This window comes from Leopardus geoffroyi, chromosome A1, assembly GCF_018350155.1.
Source record: "Leopardus geoffroyi isolate Oge1 chromosome A1, O.geoffroyi_Oge1_pat1.0, whole genome shotgun sequence".
NCBI classification, from domain to species: domain Eukaryota; kingdom Metazoa; phylum Chordata; class Mammalia; order Carnivora; family Felidae; genus Leopardus; species Leopardus geoffroyi.
In genome coordinates this window covers 12,108,156-12,131,963 of record NC_059326.1, presented here as the reverse complement: position 1 = coordinate 12,131,963, position 23,808 = coordinate 12,108,156, and the positions used below count along the sequence as shown (strand labels likewise).

Sequence of the window (23,808 nt, the reverse complement as noted above, 5' to 3'; positions counted from 1 at the left end):
AATCTTCAAGGGGTATTAATTAGTATGTATATGACACTTGAGCAACTATTAGACCTGGAGCTTCTGAGGATTGCATAAGAAATGGAAGATTGCATTTTCAATAGCCGCTATTATGCCAGAGGGATTTTGTTGGTTTGCTTGCTTTGTTTTTTAATAGCTCTTATAGGGTCTTCTATTCTGAAGCTACAAGCCAAGCCCCCCAAATTCTTCTTCACACATTTCATTTGCAGTACCTACACATTTGGCGGACGCCCCTCTACACAAGCCTCCCGGGATGTCCTTCTTGAGCCAGGAAGTCGGTCTCTCTAGTTCCTTCACCGGCCAGGCCTCTCTGGGAGAAGCAGTTTTGGACGGGGCGGTCAGGCTGTGCCTCACTCGAGAACGTGGCTTCTGAGCATAGGCTTAAAACAGGTGAGGAAGCTGATTCTGTGGCTTTGGGGGTCAGGTGGGATGGGAGAAACATTCCCAAGGCATAATAGCAAGACCTTCGGCAGGACTGGAGGGCAGTGAGTGAGGGGCAGGAGTTAGAGTTGAGGCCAAATGTGTCAGTGCCTGCAAGAGTGTTTCCAGAATGGGGAAATGCCTGATCTAGCCCCGCTCTGTGACGAAAGGGAAAATTTAAAGGGGATTAAACATGAGACGAAAAGAAGCTTTTTAATCAAATTGTAAATGGCATGGTTTTTACCCCCACCCCGCCACCCCTTGTTTCTCACAGATTAGCAATAAACACAGGGAGGCAGCCTTAGGCAGTTTCTGCTGTAACTCCTGAGAGATTGCTTCCTTCCAATGTTTCTGAAATTAGAATTGCAAAGGAAAATCAAACAAGACCTCTGAATTGAAACACACTTTTTTCACAACTATTATATGTGTTATCGTGTAATCATTATTTCACCAAGCAAACATTTAAGCAACAGGCAATTTGTGCAGGGCAGATAGTGTGGGATCAAAGCCCACGTACACAAAATGATTGTGACATAAGATGGAAAATTAAAGGGCCCGGGTCCCCGGGTGGCTCAGTCAGTTAGGTTAAACATCCGACTCTTGATTTCGGCTCAGGTCATGATCTCACAGTCGTGGGATCGAGCCCCAGGTGGGGCTCCACACTGGGTATGGAGTCTGCTTAAGATTCTCTTTCTCCCTCTCCCTCTGTACTGCCCCCACTTGCGCTCGCTCTCTCTCGCTCTCTCTCTCTCAGATAAATAAGGTCTTCAAAAAAAAAAAAAGAAAATGAAAGGGCCATAAGAAGGATTGAAAAAAAAATACAATGGAGCTTCAGAGAAAAGGAAGACTCCTTCCTGTGGAGAGGTCTTCATGTAGGAGGTAATTTCCAAACCATATATTGAAAGATGTGTAGGTCCTGGGGAGATGGAAAAAGACATTTCAGACAGATCACTGGGAGCTGGAAAGCCTGTGATGTGTGGCAACTCATATTTTTCAAAGACAGAACATCCCCCACGATCCAGTACACCGTGACCTTGCCACTCCTCCCCCTGAGGGGTCTGTGTTCCCCCTCCCCCTGACTCCGGGGGTTGTGACTGATCTGACAGAAGTGAAGCTACATGACACCACTTCCTTCTAGTTGGTTCTCTTGGGGTGCTTGCTAAGCTGAAGCTAGCTTCCACATAAGAAATGTGACTGACTTGAGGCTCACAAACTGTGCACTAACTGCCCATCATGCGAGAGAGCCCAGCCCGGTCGAAGTGACATGACTGCAGAGAAAACTTCCCTAATCCCAACCCACCATGTGGAATCCAGTAAGTCCTGGGGAATGACGTAGCAATAATTAGTGGAACTGATGTATATGGTTTAGAGTTTTTTTAAATATTAGTAATGGTGAGTCTCTAGATATTTAATGAAGGTAAAAAACACTGGTGGCAAGTTAGGGCTCACATTCGCCTCCATTTCAGAGTGCTAATATGTGGACAAGAAGGGAACTTTCTCTCAGTCTAGACATTCACTAGCACACCCCCAAATGAAACTGTGCTCAGGCAGCCTGGATTAATGGAATGCGTGCTGGGAACCGGTTCAGGAAAGCTGGGTTCTGATCCCAGTTGGCAGCCACGGGAAAGTCAGCTAGACTCTGAGCCTCTCAACTAATTTACCTGCCCCCCCCAATATACACAAAAACACTTCAAGTTCTATAAAGCATTATTCAGTGGTACAGGTTTTTAAAAATTATTCTAATTACATAAATCCATTCATGTAGCTTGAAATCAAATAGTACCAAAGGCCAACCATGAAAAACGGTGTTTTCCACACCCCCTTGAACTCCCTCTCCTGCTCCCTGTAGGCAGCCACATTTACCTTGTAGCCGGTTTCCTCCAGCAATTACCATCATGGTCCTAAATGACCTGCTTATTCCAAAATTTAATACAGCACCATGGTAAGGAAGAGATGGCACTTTTACATTCCCCAACTTTCTTCCTTTATTCTCCCAAATGTCTGTTGTCATTTAAATCATTAATCGGTTCAAGGTTTCTATATAAATATTGGTCATTGCAAAGCCAAATAGGACACTAACAATATCCCCCTGCCCCCCACCGCCTTTTTAGGACAGTTTTTTATTTTCCCCTGAAAAAAACAATCACCTCATTATTAAACCTGCAAAATATTCCGTGCGCTGAAATGCTTTCGTGATTCTCCATCCTAGTCACTGCCATACCACGTGTTCCACTGAGTACATTTCCACCTGCTCTGCTAGACCTTTCCATCTTCCTGGTTTTATCTGGACTAGATGCTGCCTAGAGCTGTGCTTGTCCTAGGACTTTTCTCTGTTTCTCATGGATTGGAGCCATACTCTTCTGGATCCAGTTTCTTCTTCTTATTTGCTCTGTAATTTTGCTGGTGCATACCTTCCATTAGAGTCTTAGAACAGATTACATTGAAGATAAGCTTTCGAAATCCCTCTACAACTGTGCATTCATTGTTCTAGGATCTCAGTTTAAAGCAGAAGGCTCACATTCAGTTTTGGGGCATTTTCTTATGTTATTTCTCTAGTAATTTCCTGCCCTCTATTCCATATTCTCTTTTTTGAAACTCCCGTTAGTCTGATGTTGGACTTTTGTACTTGATCTTTTCAATCTTTTCCCCTTGTCTCTAACATTTCCATTTCGTCGTTTTGCACTACTCTGGGGGCATTTCTTTTACTTTACTCTCCAAACTTTTTACTAAACAATCACGTTGTGGAGGTCCAAGAATTTTTTTTAATATTCTCTGTTCGTTTTTCAGTTTGTGTGTATTTAATTTCCTGCACAATTTGCTTCTCTTGGTTTGCTTTTCTGTTTATTTATTTTATTCTGTTTCATGTTGAGCACTTTCTTCAAATACTTTTTGATGCTTGGCTGTCCATTCATATTTGAGAGAAAAGTACTTAAAAACTAGTCAGAAATGAATTTATATGATAGTATTGTTGCTTCTTGAATAATTGATGCTTGAAAGCTATATTTTAAGACTATTCATTGATGAAGCAAAAATTTACTGGTTGCTTACTGTCTAACACTGACAGGTGTTTGCAACACTAATTAATAGGAGCTGTCCCACTGAGGCAAGGTCACTAACAACAAGTAAACAGAGTTTACTCACAGTCCTATTTCTTTTCAACATTTTTATCATCAAAAGGATGAAAATTCACAAAGCATTAATCTGGAAATTTGGAAATTCTGCAAAGCTCAATTCAAAAAGTGTTCTACAGACCAAAATGTGACAAATAAGCACTATAACTAACAAAATTAAGGTTTTTAAAAATTTATTTTTTAGAGACAGTGGGGAAGACAGGTAGGGGGAGAGAGAGAGAGAGAGAGAGAGAGAGAGAGAATCTTAAACAGGCTCTGCTTAAGAGTCTGAGCACGGAGCCCAGTGCAAGGCTTGACCTGGGGCTCAATGTGGGGCTCAATCTCACAACCATGAGATCATGACCTCAGCCAAACTCAAGAGTTGGACCCTAAACTGAGTGAGCCACCCAGGCACCCCACAAAATTAAGTTTTAAAGTGATGATAAAAATTTCGGGGCGCCTGGGTGGCTCAGTTGGTTAAGCGACCGACTTCGGATCAGGTCATGATTTCACAGTTTGTGGGCTCGAGCCTTGTGTCAGGCTCTGTACCGACAGCTCAGAGCTTGGAGCCTATTTCAGATTCTGTGTCTCCCTCTCTCTCTGTCCCTCTCCTGCTCACAATCTGACTGCCTCTCAAAAACAAACATTTAAAAAAAATTTTTTTAAGTGATGATAATTTTTTTTTTAATTTTTATGCAACTTGTAACAATAATTGCAGTTCTGCCTACTCTCCACCCCCCTACAATCTCCCCAGGTCCCCTTGGCAGAAGTTAATACCTTTGACTCTTACATCTTTTGAAATTTACACACTTTGATACTTCCACACTTCAGGCAGTATCCACGGACTTCCTGTTACGGTAGGCGAGGACTTAGCTATACAGCAGAGTCTGGTTTAAAAAACTAATGTTCCATAACTGACATTACTCTGCTAATGTGACTATTACTCACAGCTGGGCTTTATAACATGGTAATTAAGACTGTTTTCTTTCTTATTTTTGTGTTCCTTAAAGTTACTAATTGCATTGCTTTTTCATTTCCTTGGTTTTCTTTGTGCTCGTGTCTAATTCTTCCCACACTTTCCAACAGCCCGTCAGCATAAGTTTCTACAAGTTCACATCAGCCTCCAATATTTTTCTTGGAGACACACTTCTAGAATCTTCTCCCCTTCTGGACTGGTTGCTCTTCGTTCTGCTGCACAGTTGACTTCCTGGGTCTACAATTCACCGTCATGTTCCTGGATCAGATTTACTGTTCTGTCTTCTTCCTTCTTCCTTCTTGTCTCCATCGTGCTCCTGATGGAGGGTGCATGGAAGATTCAGTGTTTGAGACTTTGAGGAGTTTGAAATCTCATTATTTTACCTTCATAAATGATTGATCGTTTAAATAAATATCAAAATCTGGTTGGAAATATATATTAGAAAAATTCTGGTTGGAAATTCCCCTCTTGGGAGTGGCATTCCTCACTGGTGTTTGGAGTGTTTGTAGTAGCCATGAAAATGCACTGCTCAGTTTCCTGTTCTGAGAAGCATAACTGACCCATAGCACCAGTTGCTACCCCTTGGGACCCACTGCTTCATGGGCCCTGAGGTCATGCTTCTCACAGGCTACTCCCTTGTGACTGAACATAGCAGGGGTACTAATGTAGACCCATTCTTGCAGGATGGGGACCCTTCTAATAGGCAATGTTGACTGGCCTGGCTGTATCTTTCTTAGATCTGTATTGCCATCTGAGACTCTTCCCACCTAAACCTGCTTCTTGCCCACTCTCTTTCACAGATGTTAGACAAGTCATGGTCTAAAGGCTCTGCCTTCTGTGCTCCTTCCTCTTTGTCCTTCATAGTTGTTTACTCCAATAAATGTTTTACATATCTAATCCTGTTCTGACATTTGCATCTCAGAAGACCTAAACAAACACAAGTCAGGTTTCACTTCCTAGAGGGGAAAGAAAGTGCCATTCTGGGTAATATTAAGGGGGCAGATAGTTTCCTGGCACAAGACGGTGTTCCAATTGCCAAATATTTCACCAGTGGAACCTGGGGGAATGTCATGGTGAAGGGGAATGCATCGTAGGTGCAATGATCCAGGCATTCCAATGCCCACAAGGAGGGGCGAACTGACTGGTTCTTATCATACTGTACTGAGTCTCCGCAGAGAGATCATGAGAAACCAAGGGCCTTTAAGAAGCAAAGACTCAATATAAGAGCCAGAGGGTTTCACTAGTAGCTTATCTCCTGAAGTGGAAGTATACACACAGCTTAGCCTCAGTCCTAGGACCTGGTAGAGATACAGAGCTGCAGAGATGTTTAAATGCTCAGTTAAGGTGGGTCTGTCATGCCAAGGTCAGAGCCCTGGTTGGGAAAACCTAGGACTCTGGAACATGGGCCATAGTTGCTGGGATCTTCAGAACCCTTAGAACCCTTGGGGATTACAGAGGTGGCCGGCCCTTGCCTAATTAGAGATAGCACTTCCCTATGCTGAAGAGGCCTCACCCTTAAAAGACAGCAGGTGCCTCCCTCAGAAGTTGACAGGCCACTAAGTAGGGTTAAATCCCAGGTTTAAAACCTGGAGGCAGCTGGGCCTACAGAGGAGGCAAGACATTATATGCCAAAGTAGCTTCAAGATTTAGAATGTAGTGGGGCACCTAGGTGGCTCAGTCGGTTAAGCGTCCGACTTCGGTTCAGGTCATGATCTCACGGTTCAGGAGTCCAAGCCCCGCGTCAGGGCTCCGTGCTGACAGAGCAGAACCTGCTTGGGGTTCTCTCTCTCCGCCCCCCTCTCTGCCCACTCCTCCACTTGTGCTTTCTCTGTCAAATAAATAAACTTAAAAAAAAAAAAAAAAAAAAAAAGATTTAGAATGTAGTGGCAAGAACCCAAGGAGTACTACCGGGATTGAATTTGGAGGGCCCTGGATTCCAGAACTGGAATGTAAGACAAGACAACACAGAATTTGTTGACTAGGGAGCACTCTCTTCAGAAATGTGTGTTAATGCTCTGGCCAGGACCTCGGGACACAGGGCAAACTTGCTGCTTGAATGGCTCTGAGAAGCCTAGAAAAAGTGATGGCCAACGCTGAGTGGGCAGAAATGCTTGAGTTTCCCTGACAGCTGAGAAAGGAAGGAATACAAGAAGCCGAGAGACGTAGGCGTACTGGAATGAGGATATTATGTAAGGCCAAACAACCCACTAGCGTTTGGCGTTTCATTTGAGCGCCAGAGGGAGAGACACCATGCACCAAGTCCATTGGGAATATGCCAGTGAGGGCGCACAAGCATCACTGGTGTGGTGGCAGTTCTCTGCAGGTCAAGGCTGATGGTTGGAGAGGCCATCACAGAGCTGGACTTGTTATCATCCATGGAGGCCATGACACCCTGAAGTAACAGAGACCAGGCAGTGGGTGGTGCTTAAAGCCAGAAGCCAGGAGGCCACAACTGCCATAACATGGTATTGGCATGGCTGGGCAGACTGCCACGCTTCACAGGGAGCTGTGAAGATGTTTAATAGAACATGGCAAAATAAAAAGCCATGATCCCTTGCTCATGGACCCATTGGCCCTGCTGTACCACAGCAGCTTTGTTCTATAATGACTCCCCAAGTACCTCACGTTCAGTATGGGAATTCACACCTTCCAGTTCTAGGAAATATCTTGGAATTACTTCATCATTTGCCTTCTTTTTCTATCAGTTATCTATTGCTATAAAACAAACCACCCCGGTCAGGGGATTGAAATAACAAGGATTTATGATTTCTCTGGTCTCTGCGGGTTAACGGGGCTTACCTGGACAGTTCTTCTGCTCCATGTGATGTAGCAGAGGTCACGCATATAGCTGCACTCATCTGGGATCTCACCGGTGGCGAGAACATCCAGGGTGATCTTTGATCTTCCAAAGTCTGTCTTCACCTTTCAGCAAACCAGCCCACGTGCTGACACCGGTTCTCATGACGGAGCAATCCAGAAAGACTTCCAATGTGAATGCACTTTAATGAAACTTTTGGTTGCTTCACATTCACTATGTTCCATGGAACAAAACACATCTGCTGTCAAGCCCACAATCCGGGAAGGGGGAGGCACAGATCATGGATACTGGCCAGCATGGTTCATTGAGGGCCACAGCCTAACACCCTACTGCACCCCTGCTTTCTCCTTCTGGAACTCTCATTATTTGAATGTTATACATTTATCTCCCACCTCTTTGACTTTTTTTCCATTCATCTCTCTGTCTTCTTGCTACATTATTAGGTTTCATGCCTCACCTTTATGTTCCAACTTTTCTATTAAAGTTTTCATTTCTGTTATAACGTATTTCATTTCCAAGTGTTCCCCCCCCCCCATCTTGTTATATTGTCCTTTTTCTTATATCCTGTATTCAGTATCTTCTCTTATCTCAGACTCCCATTGGGGGTTTTAACATTTGTTTTTCTTTATTGAGCTATAACCAACATATAACATTATGTTAGTTTCAGGTATACAACACTGTGACTTAATATGTGTATATACTATAAGTGATCACCACAATAAGTCTCATTAACATCCGTCACCACACAGAGTTGCAGTTTTCTTCTGTTAAGAACTTTTAAGATCTGTTCTCTTAGCAATTTTCAAATATACAATAATATGTTATGAGCTATAGTCACCATGCTGAATATTACATTCCATGACTTATTTGATAACTGGAAGTTTGTATGTTTTGACTGAGGGTTTGGTAGGGGGGTTTGAGCATTTTCTCCCTGCATATTCTTGGTTTCTCCAAGTTTCCTTCAAAATTAGTTGATCGTTCTGTTGTTGTTTCTTTATTTGTGTGGGTCTCAATCTTTCATGTTAGAGGCTTTCCTCAGATGTCTGTTGATCTTTGACTGTCTATTCATATTTAAGAAGGACAAACAAAAAACCTGACTGGAAGGTCTGAGCTACAGTGTAGGTGGGGTTTGCTGACTTTGAGTTTCACTGTAGAGGGATCTGTCTCATTTAATTGTTGTGGAAAACATTAGGATCAGTATCTGAGGTCTTTCCACATGAACTCATCAGATTCCCTGGAGAAGATTCTTCCAGTCTCTACCTGGAGAGTAGGCCACACTGTCAGCCTTCTGAGACCCTGGCAGGGAAGATGGAGGGCGGGGTGGGGGGGAGGCTGGGGGTGTCTCAGCTGTCAGCTGCATATGTTCACTTACTCCTTATTTTCAGTATAGGACTCATGCCCTCAAATGTGCCTGATGTCCCTAAGCCCAGACACTTCCCATTTTTTACTCTCTAGAAAGTTAACCTCTAGTTTTCCCCTGAGAGGAGAAGGGGCAGATGCCCAGCAGTGAGGAGAAGGGGGTGATCTAGGAATCTGGTTCTTTCTTAAATAACTTTCAGCCGGTTCTCCTCATGTGAGCACTTAACTCCCTTCTCCTCCAGATCCAGAATATTTGGTCTTGCTACTCTCGGAGCCTCCTGGGGATTCTGCAATCCTAGGATTTGTTTTTGGCCTCTCCTACTGCCAACAGTCTACCTTCTTAGGCCTGCTCAGTCAATAACACTCATACATCTGCTTTTCAGCTTCCAAAGCTTTGCTGCTACTCTGCTGTCTCCACTGTGTGGGTCTTTGTCTCCACCCCTTTCCCTCCTTCTCTCCTGCCCTCACTCCTCCCCCACCTTCATTCTTTAGCAGTTTCTTTACTACAGTTTCATGGGGTTTCAAGGAAGAGAAAAAAATTTTAGTGGGTAAATTCAATCTGCCATCTTTTTCCAGAAATACTACTATTTCTCTATCATAAAAGTAATACATTTTGCTTATAGAAAAATTAGAAAATCCAGATAACCAGAAAGAAAAAAAAATCATCTGGGGGTGCCCAGGTGGCTCAGGTGGTTAAGCATCCGACTTGGGCTCAGGTCATGATCTCTCAGTTCGTGGGTTCGAACCCCACGTGGGGCTCTGTGCTGACAGCTGGAGCCTGCCTCAGATTCTGTCTCCCTCTCTCTCTGCCCCTCCCCGCTCACGCTCTATCTCTCTCAAAAATACAAATTTTTTAAAGTCTTCTGTAATCCCACCATCCAGAAATAACCCACTGTTAACTTTTTTCCTTTCCCCGTTCTTGGAGGGGGTGTATTCTCTCATTCCTGCAACAAACATCTGCATGCTCCCTTGCATGCCTCCCTTGTGAGGCTCCAGGTGTAAAACAGGAATATAAACATGGTTCCTGGCATCTCAAAGCTGAGGTCTGTCGAGGGAAGACAAGCAAACAAATCACTTCAGTAAAATGGGTCAAGTGTGGTTAGAGAAGTCATACAGGATTTTATGGAAGCACCAAGCAGGAATGCCAAATCTAGTTTTGGTTATGTCAGGAAGGGGCTAGAGAGAGCCCCGCACAGCCCAAGAACTGTAAAGTGCTCACTACTTAGTCACATGTCGTTATCAGCAGAGCTATGTAAGAAGCATAATACAACTGGCATTTTTCTCTTAACAACATGCCATGTGGAACTTTTTAATCACCATATATCAACTTTTTAATACCCAAATACTATTCCACTGTATGCACGTCCCGCTATTCCTTTAACTGAATTATCCATCGGTGGTAACTGCCTTTGTTGCCCAGTGAAGATGAGATTTACTAAGATTAAAAGTTCAAAAATAAGCAACAAAAGATTTCAGGAGAGGTCTGGCTTAACGGCAACTTACACAGGGAAACACTAAAAAGCCCGAGAGGCTTTAACTGACTAGAAACTAAGCCAGTCCACGGGGAGGTGACAGCCAAAACGGTTAATGCAGTCTTGGACAGCATTATCCTCAGTCAGCGTCCAGGAAAAGAAATGCGCCCTAAACATCTGGGGCAGCTACAATTGGTTCTGCACCTCAAATTCTAAGAGAGGACTTGAAAAATTCTAGGTTTGCTTTTCCAGCTTCTTTCCCTCCTTTCCCCCTGATGCTTCAGCCCTTCCAACGACTGATCCTGTGGGGCGAATTGCCACCTACCCCAACCTCATGCCGCTCTCCCGGACCATCACAAGCCCTTCTTATGCTGGGTGCCTGCACACCAGCCCCAGCAATAGGAGCCCACAGCTATTTTTGTAAACGAACTGTGCCCATTCATTTACACGTTGCTTATGGCCACCCTCTAACACAAGCGAGTGCTTGCGACAGACACTGCATGACCCACAAAGCCTAAGACCTGGCCCTCTGCAGAAGTGCTTGCCAGCCCCTGATCTCACCAGCATAGTTTTCCCCGACTACCCCCAAAACTCTTACCCATCCCTCCTTTGTTGGCACCCACGCTATCCCTGGTACTTACTTCTATGAAGGCACTTACACATTTCAATGTAATTATTTGACAACCATATCTCCCCTACTAATCTCTAAGGGACATGAGGGCAGGGGTCTTACCTTATCCTTCTTTTTGTGGAAATGTGAGAGCCTTTCCCTTAAGCCCTTAAACCACCATCACTCCCCCCAGCCACAGCCTCTTGTATATCTGGATCAGACCTGCAGACTCAGAGAGAAGTTTTTGTCCTTTGTGGGTCCAGGGAGGCTGTGACATGTAACCCTGACCAGGAAGGGTGGAAAGGGCCAAGCGATTGGTTCAAGGTAAACTCAGCCCACATTTAGTAAACAAGAGGAAGCTGAATCTCTCACGTAGCCCAAAGAGTGTACTTTGAAAATATCTGTGCTATGACTTCCGTTTGGTTTCAGATCACTTCAGGGAAGATGTACCTGATCCCAGAACGAAAGACCCTGCCACCTTTCCCTCCCCCTGCCTCTGCCAAGCCCCACCAGAAAGGCCTGACATTGAGTAAAGAGAAGCCAGCACCAGGAGAGAAGTAATGTCACTGATAGGGGAAGGGGCTGGAGGGAAAAGACCAAATGAGGAGGAATCCAGAGAGAAGGGGGTGTCAGACAGGAAGGAGGAGGAGCACCCCCCCAAAGATTTGCAGGCGCCTGGAGATAACATACATTCCCTACCACCCCTCACCTCCCCTGTGGCTTTGGAGCCATCCCCTGGTCCCTCACAAAAAGAACGTGTAAATACAGCCAGAGGTCCCTATTCTCTGCAGGATCCGGAGTCTGGAAACCTCCGGCCCCTTACATCTACACCTATCTCCAGCCCCTTGTTAAGGATGGTGGGACACACGCAGGTCTGACAACCAACCCTGGAGGGCTCTGCTCCTTGAAGACCATGCCCCTCTTCCCACCTTGGAGAAACAGGAAGGTCAACTTTTCCACCTCCCACTCGACCTTATCCTCAAGTGTGAGAAGATACAGAGGCCTCTCTAGGGTCATATTTGCATTCTCAGAATTCAACAACATGCCTGCCTGCCACATGGCAGGCTCCCAAGAAGGGGGCCTTGGCTAAATGTCCGGCTTCCTCTAATTCTCCTTGAGGCAGACTTCAGCATGAAGAGAAAATACTTAGGAAGAACAAAGTGGCCTTTTCAGATATTTGAAAGGCTGTCTCGTCAAAAAGCAGTTCGTTTTATTCTTTGAGATTTGGAAAGGCCAAGAGCCAACTGGGGTAAGTTCTGTACTGAAGTCCTAAAATGAAGAGACAGGCTTCCCACTCAATATAAGAGATGAGAATGAGTGGATTACTTGGGAGGAACTGAGTTCCTGTTCCTGCAAATAGTCGAGCAGAAGCTAGAGGACCCCAGGAGAGTCACTGTGAGTGGTTTGTCCTGAGAAGAAATGTGACCTGGGATTTCCCCAGCCCCTTGTATTTCTTTCCTTTTTTCTAATTTTTTTAATGTTTATTTATGTTTGAGAGAGAGAGAGAGAGCACAAGCAGGGGAGGGGCAGAGAGAGAGGAGACACAGAATCCAAAACAGGCTTGAGGCTCCCAGCTGTCAACCCAGAGCCCGACGCAGGGCTCAAACTTGAGAATGGCGAGATCATGACCTGAGCCAAAGCCACCCGGGCGCCCCTATATTTCTAACCTTCTAACCATCAAATAAAGATGCACTACAGGCATGGAAATAGTATTTGCTTAACCACTGTATTTCACTTAACGTACGTCACAACTTTTAGTTTATTTTGAGTATTTCATCAAACCACAAAGATAATGGTTCATGGATGATGTTCTGACATCTATACTTTAAACAATAATGTTATCAATAAAAAATCTACTCAGACTGAGACCACAAAAGTTCACGAAATAGTTATCTTTAGTTTGGTCAACATATCAAATTATAGCAGTTGTAAACTTGAGTATATTTCTTTCAAACACCAAACTGGGTCCAAACAAAGGTAGTTGGTAATGTGTTTTGGGTAAAATAGATCATTCCAAAAATGATTTGAATAATCTTTGGTCAAACGCTATTGCAAGAACTGTGAAAATTTTGTTCCATTGAGTGCTCTAAGTTGCATGTGAAGAAGTTAAGTAGGGCAACAATTTCTAAAGTATTTGTCTAATTCCTCTCTCCTAAATGCTCGTGGCTTTGCTTTTTTTATTATTATGATTGACAATAAATTCATACCTCACCTCTGTAGAGTTCTTTCCATTTTTCAAAACATGTTGACATTTATGATTTTGTTTTCCTTCTCACAATATACCTGGGAGATAGGCGGTGTGGCAGAGATCCCTGGTTGCCTGAAAGATCTGGTTCCACCTGGTTTCAACACAACTAGAATTATCTGCTGAGCTCCTGGCTATGCAGCGGGACAATAAGTCCCAGGCTCCTTACACCACGTGACTGAATTCTGCCAACGCGATATGAGTAGAAAGGACGGTACAGCCTCCAGGTGGGGCACTTACACAGCCACATTCTTCCCCTTCCCCTCTTTCTTTGTCACTGGATGAAATGCGGGTATTATTTGCCCCGGAAATGCACAAAGGTCATACACCTATCTGGGCAGGAATTTTTTCCCTGTTCTTCCTCACGGTTTTAAACTCCTCCCCAGACACTGTGTGAGAAAACAGACTTTAAGTATTCAATTGAGAAGAGAGAAAAAAAGGACATATATACTGAAATAAGTAGAGATGATTTTACATCTACATTTATTCCTTCATTAAAAATTATATCGATCGTATTCTTCTGTGAGGTAAGCACTAAAAATTGAAAAATAAATATGATCTTACAGTCTGGGACCTCAAGGAGTCACAGATGAGTAAAACAATCCACTCTTCCTGTTGTTAGCACGTAATGGAAATATCAGCGTGGAGTCTTTGAAGGCTAAATAACAGTTTATCCCAAGATGCAGCGGCAAAAATGTAGAGTGATCCTTCAGACTGACTTTGTACCAAGACGGAGCATACAGAAGGTAGACGATGCTTCTCTGTGTAAGTACGAGTGACAAGTGTAATTCGGTAGTTTCTGAGGAGGTGTGGACCCTGGAGGACTCACTGACACTGTGTATTTTTACTCATCCACTCTTTGTTTCTTGTCCTCCCATTAAGCATGTATTCTATTCTCCTCCTACACCTAAACTTTCCCTGGTGCCTTGAAAAGATGACATTCATGGAAAGAAAGGCACATTTTGTACAAGTTAATTATAATAAAATTCTGGCTTAGAGCAACCATATTGTCTGAACACTTAATAGAACTCATAAGACTTCTATATGCCAAAGTCATGACTAACTACACAGCCAGGTACACAGTTGAACATTCATTCACTTTGTACTTAAGAAGGACACGTGGACATTATTTGAAGGTTGAGTAGTTTGTACTTTTCCTCTTTTTTATTAACACTGTGAAACATTGCTACCATTTTGAAATTATTTGAAATTGTTTGAAATTATTATAGCCCTTTTTCTACTCTTAAAATTCTTCTTGGACTTGACTGTAACCTTTAAAAAAAACACCGTGTTCAGTCAGCTATTCAAAGAAGAGTGAGTCAAGCTCTTTGGGAGATATTTTTAACTATTTATGATTAAACACACTAAGGAATTCAGCAGTATTCTATAAAATACTTTAACGTTCAACCCAGTTGATTATTCCATCTATGCACCAAATATACTTCAGTGAGAGGAAAATTGGTAAAGTGCCTCCCAAAAGTACGTGGCATATATAATTTGAGCATGTATCTGCCAGATAAATTGCCTCCACTATTACTTGGGAAATGAAAACTCAACTAGATAACAAAGCTACTTCAACACACTACTAAAGCCAGCCAGGAGATTTCCCCCACCTCCAATTCTGGAAACTTCTTCGTAATATGGCATAGGGACTATAGTTTTTAATTGTTTGGTAATCTTTTTTTTTTTTTTTTTAATTTGTTTTTCAACGTTTATTTATTTTTGGGACAGAGAGAGACAGAGCATGAATGGGGGAGGGGCAGAGAGAGAGGGAGACACAGAATCGGAAACAGGCTCCAGGCTCTGAGCCATCAGCCCAGAGCCCGACGCGGGGGCTCGAACTCACGGACCGCGAGATCGTGACCTGGCTGAAGTCGGACGCTTAACCGACTGCGCCACCCAGGCGCCCCGTTAATCTTTACAACGGAATCATAAATCTGATGAACCTTAAATTTTTACTGAAAATGTCACGTTCTGCCCCATTATGCTTGCTGATCTTCTACACAGTTAGGATTTGGCACTCCTCGTCCCATTGGAGAGTGGCTAGAAAGACTGACAAAGAAAGAAAACCCTAGGAGCATCAGATTATAAAGGCAAAGTCAGGCTATTAAATGGCCAGGAGCACTCACTGAGCACCTACCAAGGACAAGATGGGACTTTAGGAGAGATCAAGTGAATATGACTTCCTTACTTAAGGAATTGCCCAACCAGTGGGGCAGTGAAAGGAGGAAATGGTCACATGAAGGAGGCGTGTGGTAGAAGGCATCAGAAACGAGGCACAGTGGGGTTCCAGGGAAGGAAGATACGGCATTCGGGTGTGGAACCAAAGGGAAGACCAGTTCAAATGTGAACTGGTTCTTCAAGGAAAGGTGGGATTTTAATAAATGAGGGACTTTGTCTTGCTCACACAGGACGATATCCTTGAGAATGTCCATCATGAAACACCACAGGGCGCAAAGGCATAAGCAAGGGCATCAGCTACGAGTCTATTCCAATTATCCAGGCAGAATCTGACAGGGACTTGGATCTGTAGCTCCAGATAGAAGGAGAAGTGGTTGGATTCTGGGTACGTTTTGAAGGTAGGTAGGGCAGTAGGATTTGTTGATAGATTGCAAGTAAGATGTGAGAGAAAGGGAAGAATTAAGGCTTGGGGCCCGACCAACTGAAAGTTCAGAGTTGCCATAATGGGTATGGGAAGCACAGGACCGTCTGGAGCTCAGAGCACAAGTTCTGGCTGGAGACTCCAAACTTGGAGTCATCAGGATCTAGAGCATTCAAAGAGTTCACCTGGAGTGAATCTAGAGAAAAGGTGCCATGATGGAGCCCTGGGCCCTCCAATATCTAGAGGCAAGGTGAGGAGGACACGGAAATCTCCAGTGAGCTGAGAGGGGAAGCACGAGAGTCAAGTTGAGGAAGTGTGTCAAGAAAGAGAACAGTGTCTAGACAAATGCTGCAGACAGATCGGCTAAGATGTGAGCTTTGATGTTAATGCATAGCCTGCTCGATGCCAATCATGTCTGTACCACCCATTAGCATCCAAAGTATTTTCGCCTAGTCCCACGTCCTAAGTGAAGGAAAGTGTCTTTTTCCACAGGTTCCCTGTACAAACATTTGCAAGACTCCCACATGGGAAGCCCACGCGTACCTTCAGCTCGGTCCTGGCCCTCTCAGAAACCCATGGGCAGAATAAAAACTCAGAGGCACTGCTGGGGCCAGAACCCCAACTACAGGCCTCAATGCTAGTTTTTCAGGGGACATCAGGAGCTGCGAAGGTATAGCAGTCTCTCTACAAGTCACAGAGAAAAGGTGTGTCCTCTTTCTGGGTTATACTCAGATGAGCAAAACAACCCGGGGTCCTAGAGCTCTCTGGGGAAAACCTTTTAGTTCTGTTTCTCCCAGTCTCTGACTCTGGCACTCTTTTAAACACACACACACACACACATACACACACACACACACATTTTTTCAAGGTTTATCTCAGTACCAGGAACCCAAAAGAATATGGAGACTTCCATTTTGAGCAGAACCCTCCATTATTCAACCTGCTGTTTGTTTGACCTGCCTCCCGTCCTCCAGGCTATCAGACAACGATTCTTGAACTCGGGGTTAGCGCAGGGGTGAGGGTGGGCGGCTAGGAGAGAAGGTTGGTTCAAATCCCCAGTCTCCCCGGGGGGGGGGTCTCTTTAGTCTGCAAATTAGTGGAAGCACACAATGGGGCAGGGAAGGGGTGCTGGCCACTTTGCTCCTTCACCAGCATCAGATCCCCAAATGCAAAAGAATATGCTAGGGGCTTAGTGGCCTTAAGAGCAATATCTAAGCCCTGGCTGAAATGTTCTATTACCCATATATGCACAATATGTCTTACCTTTTCAAATAAGGTCCAAACTTCCCTACCTTCCTGTCCCTAACACAGCCACCAAGAAAGAACATTGAAAACACAATGAAAATATTTCATATGAAAAAATTAAGCTATTGTTTTTGATAACGACAAGTTACCTCTTCACAGTATGTAAGAATGGCTACATTCCAAACCAAAGAAATTTGAAAGCAAAATTAATATTTTACAGCTACTAGCATTTTGTTTGCAGCCTCAGCAAAACCAAACGTCCACCTGTTAACTAATTTCTTATGAATACAAAGTCCACTGTGTTTCTGGGAAGGATGGTTAGTGTTTGTCAAGTTTGTGTCAAGACACAAAACTATAACTGAAAAGTTAATCAGAGGGCCAAGAGTGGGAACAAGGATCAAAAAAAAGCATGTTTACCATTTCAAATACCACTCTACTAGAAAGCTCCTTCAGTCCCCAGTCCTGATTTTATACGTGAAAGGATCATGTAAGTCACTGCAATAAAAACCGATGACTTTTTGTATACATACAGAGTTTAATACATGCACTCTAAAAATAGAACTTGTATGATTTAAATCTAAAGTAGTGATTTTGCAGGAATGGTCTATCAGATCCTCCGGCTGGTCTACAAACTTCTTGTTTGTTTCTGGTATGAACTAAAATTTGCTCATGCTCTCTTCAAAAGAGGGACCATTTCTTCCCATACCTTTTCTATCACCAGCAATGAACAGGTGGTGTTTAAGGTATTTTGGTTCCTTAAAGAATTGACAGACTGATAAAGTTTCTTACTATTGCCCTAAAGTATCTTAACGAGAAGAATATGTATCAATCTGAAACCACAATTTTGTTGTCAAACAAATCCAACATTCTTCTATGCCCCATGGTAGCACACAGGAGCTGACATACAATCTTATTTAGCCATTATTCCAACATTACCAGGAGCTCAGAGTGCTTAGTCTCGTCAACAACCCAGTCCTGTTCTGCCTCAGTGGCTTCCATGAAAAGTGTGTAGAAGTGGTTTTCATCTTGAATTTGTTCAAAATCTGTGGCTTAATTCTCAATTTAAAATAGGTCTTCCGTAAGCCCACTAGTCACCCAAATAGAGTACGAGAAGTCAGACATGTAAACACTTTTATTAAAATGTTTGCACATATACAGAAAAAAAACTCTTTCTCTCATGGTATAAAACTCTGTACAAAATGTGCCAACGACTGACATTATCATAAAGGAACCCTCAAATCAGTGGGACCTAATCTTGAGCACTGAGTGAAGAACTAGGAAGAAGAACTGAGAGACAACCTGATCGTGGCATATCAAGAACTCCTGCCGTCAGGATGTACTAAGCCTTCTGCACAAGGGTGTCAAAATCAATTGCGTCAGGCTAATGATCATCTCATCACCAAGGAGTCCTCTGAACTGGAGAAAGGATCTTGGGAATACTGTTGTTGTAGGGCACAATCTAGATCATCCTGTAGTTGCTTCTGTATTTTTACGGCTACAGCCCTGTTTAAGATTGTCCAAGGGGTCTTCACTGCCCTGATGATTAGTATGGTTGATGGGCGCAGTTCTGCCTGCCATAGAAAGAACTTCCAAAGACAGTTTAAGCTCAGTTCTCCAGGAGATGCCATTTTGAGACCTTTGCATCTGCTGCACTGTGAACATGGGTCTCTCTCTCTCTCTCTCTCTCTCTCTCTCTGTCACACACACACACACACACACCACAGATCTTACTGGAGTAACACTGAACCCATGACATCTCCACAAACTCTAGCAGAGGCTAATGTCACCTGCTCATCTTCCTAACAAACGTGTTTCTTTCATCCACCCTCCTCACTCTCCCCTTAGCTACTATTGGGAAATCGTCCCCTCCTTACCTCTAGGGATTCCCATACACCCAGAGAAAGGAACTTTCCTTTTTCTCTCCCCCTTCTCAAATGCCTGGCTTCCCAGGAAAGCCCCAGCTGCTCAGCTACCCCCCCCCCCCCCAAGATGCCAACCCTAGGTGACTTCAGGAATGTGTTCAAATGGAACTTCCTCTAGGCTGAAGGCTCGGCCCCCCACTCGCCCCTGGCATCTCCAGAGGCCCTCTCCCCGCGTGGCCCTCTGCCCGGCCCCTCGAACTCACCAGGAGGAGGTTGTGCGCCACCAGGTACCCGAGCCGCGCGCTGCCCCGCACGCCAGGGGCCAGGCGCCCGGTGGCATAGCCGTGCCAGGCCACCACGTAGGGGTTGTCGATGGTGATCCAGTACTTGACCTGGCCGCCGAAGTGGCGGAAGCAGAGCTCGGCGTAATCCCTGAAGTGGTCGGCCAGGGCGCGATTGGCCCAGCCGCCGTAGGCGTCCTGCAGGCGCTGGGGCAGGTCCCAGTGGTACAGGGTGACCACGGGCTGCACGCCCAGCTCCCGCAGCCGCTCCAGCAGGCGCCGGTAGTAGCGCAGCCCCTCGCGGTTGGGGGCGCCCGCGCTGCCATTGGGGAGCACCCGCGCCCACGAGATGGAGAAGCGGTAGTGGGTGACCCCGAGCTCGCGCAGCCCCTCCGTGTCGCGGAAGACGTTGTTGTAGCCGTCGCTGGCCACGTCCCCGGTAGCGGGCGGGGACGGCGACGGGGCGCCCGACGGCGGGCGGGCTACCGGGGGGGCGCCGGGGGGCGCCGGGGGGTGGTGGGTGAACGTGTCCCAGATGGACGCACCCTTGCCGTGCTGCCGCCAGCCGCCCTCCGTCTGGTAGGCGGCGCTGCCCACGGCCCAGAGGAAGCCGTCGGGGAAGGTGTCGTGGAGGAGGCCGGCGGCCTCGGGGGCCGGAGGCTGCGCGAAGCGGGCCCAGGTCTGCGCCCCGTCGCCGGGCTCGGCGCGCAGGCGGCGGGCGCCCAGGCCCAGCAGCAGCAGCAGCAGCAGCGAAAGCGGCAGAGGCGGCGGCGGCCGCGGGCGGCGCGGCGGGGCGCGGGCGGGCATGCTTCGCGGGAGCCGGGCGCTGGGGCGCCGCACCGCGCCGCGCCCCTTTATGCCCGCGCCCCGCCGCGCCGCCCGCCCCTGCCGGCGCGCCCACCCCCGCTTCCCCGCCGGGCCCCGCTGGTAATAATTACCTGCGAGCCGGAGCCTCCCCGCTCCCGGGAATGGGGAGGGCGCGGGGCGCAGAGGGCGAGCGCGTGCCGCGGAGGGGGCGCGGCAGCGAGCGAGGTGCAGCGGTCGCCTCTCGGGGACGTCGGAGAAAAGGCACCTGTCCTTCGCTGCTCCCAGGAGCGCGGGGGGATGTTTGGCGACGCAAGCGGCCTCCCGGCCACCTTCTCTTTCCCCTGGGAGAAGCCACGGAGCGGGTGTTCGTCGAGGAGGGAAGGCGGCCCACCAACTTTCCCCGAGCTCAGCGCGGGCTCTTTGCCTGCCCTCCCGGAGCCCGGCGGTGGGGGAGCACCTGCTTTCTCGTGGCCTCCACTTGAAGGCCGGGAACAGCTTTAGGCCGACATTATTAGAGCCGTTTGCCTGAAACCGATTGGGAGGGTAAGGTGGGGAAAGCCAGGTGGGAACTCGGAATGCCTTGAGACAGCGACTGGTGGCGGACTTTCTTAGAGTCTTTAGGGAGAGCAGGGACGCGCAGGGACGGAGGGTCGGTCCCCAGGGACCAGTGTAGAAAGCCTTCAAGGAAGACGAAGGAGACGCGTGGGTTGCATTGACACCTTGCTTTACTCTCCCTCATACGGTTATCTTGTAACCATTTCAAACCAGCACCGGTTGTTGAGTTAGACGTTGCAGAATTACTTGCCCACGGCCCAAAGGAAGGGAAAGGTGGCGAGTTCCTGTCACGACAGTTTTGATTGTTCTTATTACACATTTTTGTTTTTTAAGAAAAAACGACGTACCAAGGTTTCAACTTTGAGTAACTGTTATTTACCTATTTAAAAAAAAAATCCTTTTATGAATAATCACGGTTTAGCTTTCAGCTCTGACTTAGCAAGTCACTTACCTGTGTAAAGTTTTGTGCGCAGCTCTGCTGGAGCCCAGGGTCCCAGGGTCCCACCAATGCCTCCTGAACGGAGAAGGGAAAGGGGAGGAGGGATTTAGCCCAAGCAACCACTCCCACCCACTACAACAAAAGAGATTGGTGACTTCAACCCAGTTGAGAGAGAGCCCTTTTGACAGGTTGTGGGGACACAGTGTCCATTTGAAGATGTGTATACATGACCTACGAATAACTGATGTCCATCTGGTGGCGAGTGGACGACCTGGGCTCCACCTCTGTGATCTTGGAACAATCTCTTCTCCAAGGCTTAAGATTCTCATATGTAAAATGCAGGTGTCTGTGTCTGCTCTGCCACCTTTGAGGCCTGTGAAATGCAAACGTAAAAATGTGCACACAGATGACTCCATCACAGAAAACACAGACAAATGTAAGATCCTGCAAATATCTACCTCCCCCTCCAGTACCGTGGGACTCACTCCCAGCACACCTGTGCCTGTGCTGAATGACTAAGATCTCCGCCGAGGCATGAGTGCGTCTGTTCTTGTGGGATGATCATCCCTGTGCTGTTTCTTACACATTTAAAATTGGTAAAGTTTTGAACATTGCAAATGCAGGTGCTTTTATCAATTTCCTTTAAATATTAGCACAATAAATTTTTTCCAATATTTTATTAAATATTCCCAACTCCAGCTAGCATATATTATCGTGATTAGTACGATTAAGCCATCGGACTGGAACAAGACACACTGCTATTCTTTTACATGTGGCATTTACGTTTTTCAATACACGTGAAATAACAAACAGTGACACTTAAGCAATTAAAAAAATTATACCACACAACTGCGCAGGCACACTCGCTCCCCGCTAAATCAAAAAGCATTTATGTCTGTGTGCAGGACCACATTTCCCTTCTAGAGCTGACGACTGGAGCATTTGCTGGATCGTGGCTTGTTAAGTTTCAATTAGAAATGCATCATGGGTCTCATGGAAAAGTAGCTTAGGCTAAGTGTTCACTTATTGATGTATGGTCTGTTCAGGGCAGATTGTATTTATTGCTACTTTTATTTAACCAACAGTTTAAAAAAAGAGAGAGAAGTGGGTTTTTTGTTGTTTGTTTGTTTTGTTTTGTTTTGTTTTGTTTTTGGAGCCATGGTTAAAAAGAATGACCAAGTTGATTAATGCTCACATTTGAAGTTCATCTCTCCTAAGTTGGACATCAAAGGCTTCCGCATTTGCAGAGATATTCCCAGGTGAGAGTTAATTTAACTCGACGATGAACATTCATGATAATTAAGGTTTATTTCCAGAACTTGCTGTTTATCAAGTTTCTGTTTGTGGTTATTGACCGGCGGGTTCCTGAAGCGTGAGTAACTGCTCGCATTGCCCCTCACTTGTTCAGTTTTATTTTGGTTCTCGTCTTTCACAGCCACCTTCGAATTCTAAAATGTGGGTTTCATTTAGTGCTTTGTTCTCTGGCAAACAAGAGATTAATTACTTGCTGTGCTTTGAATATGAAGGTGAAGTTATTGATGCATCCAAGGAAGGGAAATTTTAAAATCTACTTCCTGAGATCTGTCACGGTGATGATTTTCAACAACCACAAGGTGGTTCTCAAGCCACCCATCACCACATTCCTTCACCCTTCAGTCCCTTCTGGTAAGTCCTTCTCTGTGTGCTCTGTGAGCCCATGCCAGGCAAGAGAGCAGAAGGAAGTCCACTGACCTCCATGGGCCCAAACACAACCCCAATCTCACAAGCTCTCAGCTCCTCAGCCACAACATTCAGCCTCTATGGGGAGGAATGGATATCGTCACCAACAATCTCTCTGAGTAGCAACCAAGGGCAAAGCAACCGTGAGGAGCTGAAGACTTCAAATCGTAGCTGACCCCTCACCCTGCCTTCAAAGACAATACTGCATTGGAGAAACAGGATAAAGAATGTTGACAATATGTTGTTGAGTGTTCACAAATGACACACGTGATACCCGTTCCAGGAATTCAGAGGAAAGAGAAATTATCCTATTTTGAATTGGATGGAAAAGTTTCCTAAGAGGGGCACCTGGGTGGCTCAGTGAGTTAAGTGCCAGACTTCAGCTTAGGTCATGATCTCACAGTTTGTGAGTTCGAGCCCCACGTCGGGCTCTGTGTTGACAGCTCAGAGCCTGGAGCCTTCTTCGGATTCTGTGTCTCCCTCTCTCTCTCTGCCCCTCCCCCACTCACAGTCTGTCTCTCTCTCTCAAAAATAAACATTAAAAATTTTTTTTTGTTTAATTTCATAAGAAATGTGACAATATTTGGGGTTTATAGAATAAAATTTACAAGGAGATCTGGAGGCAAGGATAGTAGAAAAGCAAAACATGAAGAAAAGAGGGCTCACAGTGTATTTGTAGTAAAAACACCTATTTGTGCAGGGAAATAGACTAAAAAGGCAGATACGGCCTGGAGATTTGGACCAGACATTCTGATGCTGGGATGGCAGATAAGATAAGGGTGTTCCGAAAGAAACAACCAAAAGCCAAGGGCTGACTGTTGGTAAGGGTATCCATCTATGAGGAGAGGTGGTGGCGTAAGAAAGGAGAAGGAAAGAAAACAAAACCCACAGGGGAGTGCCAGAGGTCCCAGGATAATGTGCGCTTCAAGCTAAGGAGAGGAGCACTTCCAAAAGGAGAGATGATCAAACTTGCTGAGAAAAGACAACTAAAGAGGGCTCAAGCCGGACTGCGGTGTGAAGCATCAGAGAGTGTGGGAGCCAAGGAGATAAAGCCGCCTGTACCTCCTCGTCTGAGGAGTTGGCCAGTGGAAGGAGTGCAAGAAGATGGTCACTTGGGGGGTTCACAGAGTCCAGAGAAACTTTTTCAAGGTGAGGAGCTCTGCACCTGTTTGTGCATAGAGGAGGAAAGGTCAAGGAGAAGGAGAATTGGGAGTCCGGGAGTTCATCTTTTCGAGGAAGCAAAATACTGTGCAGCACCAGCTGTGAT

The 23,808-nt window shown here is 45.7% G+C and overlaps 1 protein-coding gene and 1 long non-coding RNA gene across 3 annotated transcripts in view; one reads left to right on the top strand and one right to left on the bottom strand.

Annotated features, from left to right (window-relative positions):
- KL (klotho) overlaps nucleotides 1-19,828 on the bottom strand; it is a 46,112-nt gene extending 26,284 nt beyond the window's left edge. Inside the window, exon 1 of the mRNA XM_045473640.1 lies at nucleotides 19,004-19,828. Within this exon, the coding sequence (XP_045329596.1) occupies nucleotides 19,004-19,828 (825 nt within the window). The remainder of the gene's footprint in view (nucleotides 1-19,003) is intronic.
- On the top strand, nucleotides 12,446-17,088 carry LOC123595804. Of its 2 annotated transcripts, none has more exons than XR_006711387.1 (3): nucleotides 12,446-13,558; nucleotides 13,654-13,777; nucleotides 16,126-17,088. It is a non-coding gene; the product is annotated as an uncharacterized LOC123595804 (long non-coding RNA). The 2 variants fall into 2 exon arrangements; XR_006711388.1 differs by having other exon boundaries at nucleotides 13,654-13,796.
- Nucleotides 19,829-23,808: the final 3,980 nt, after the last annotated feature.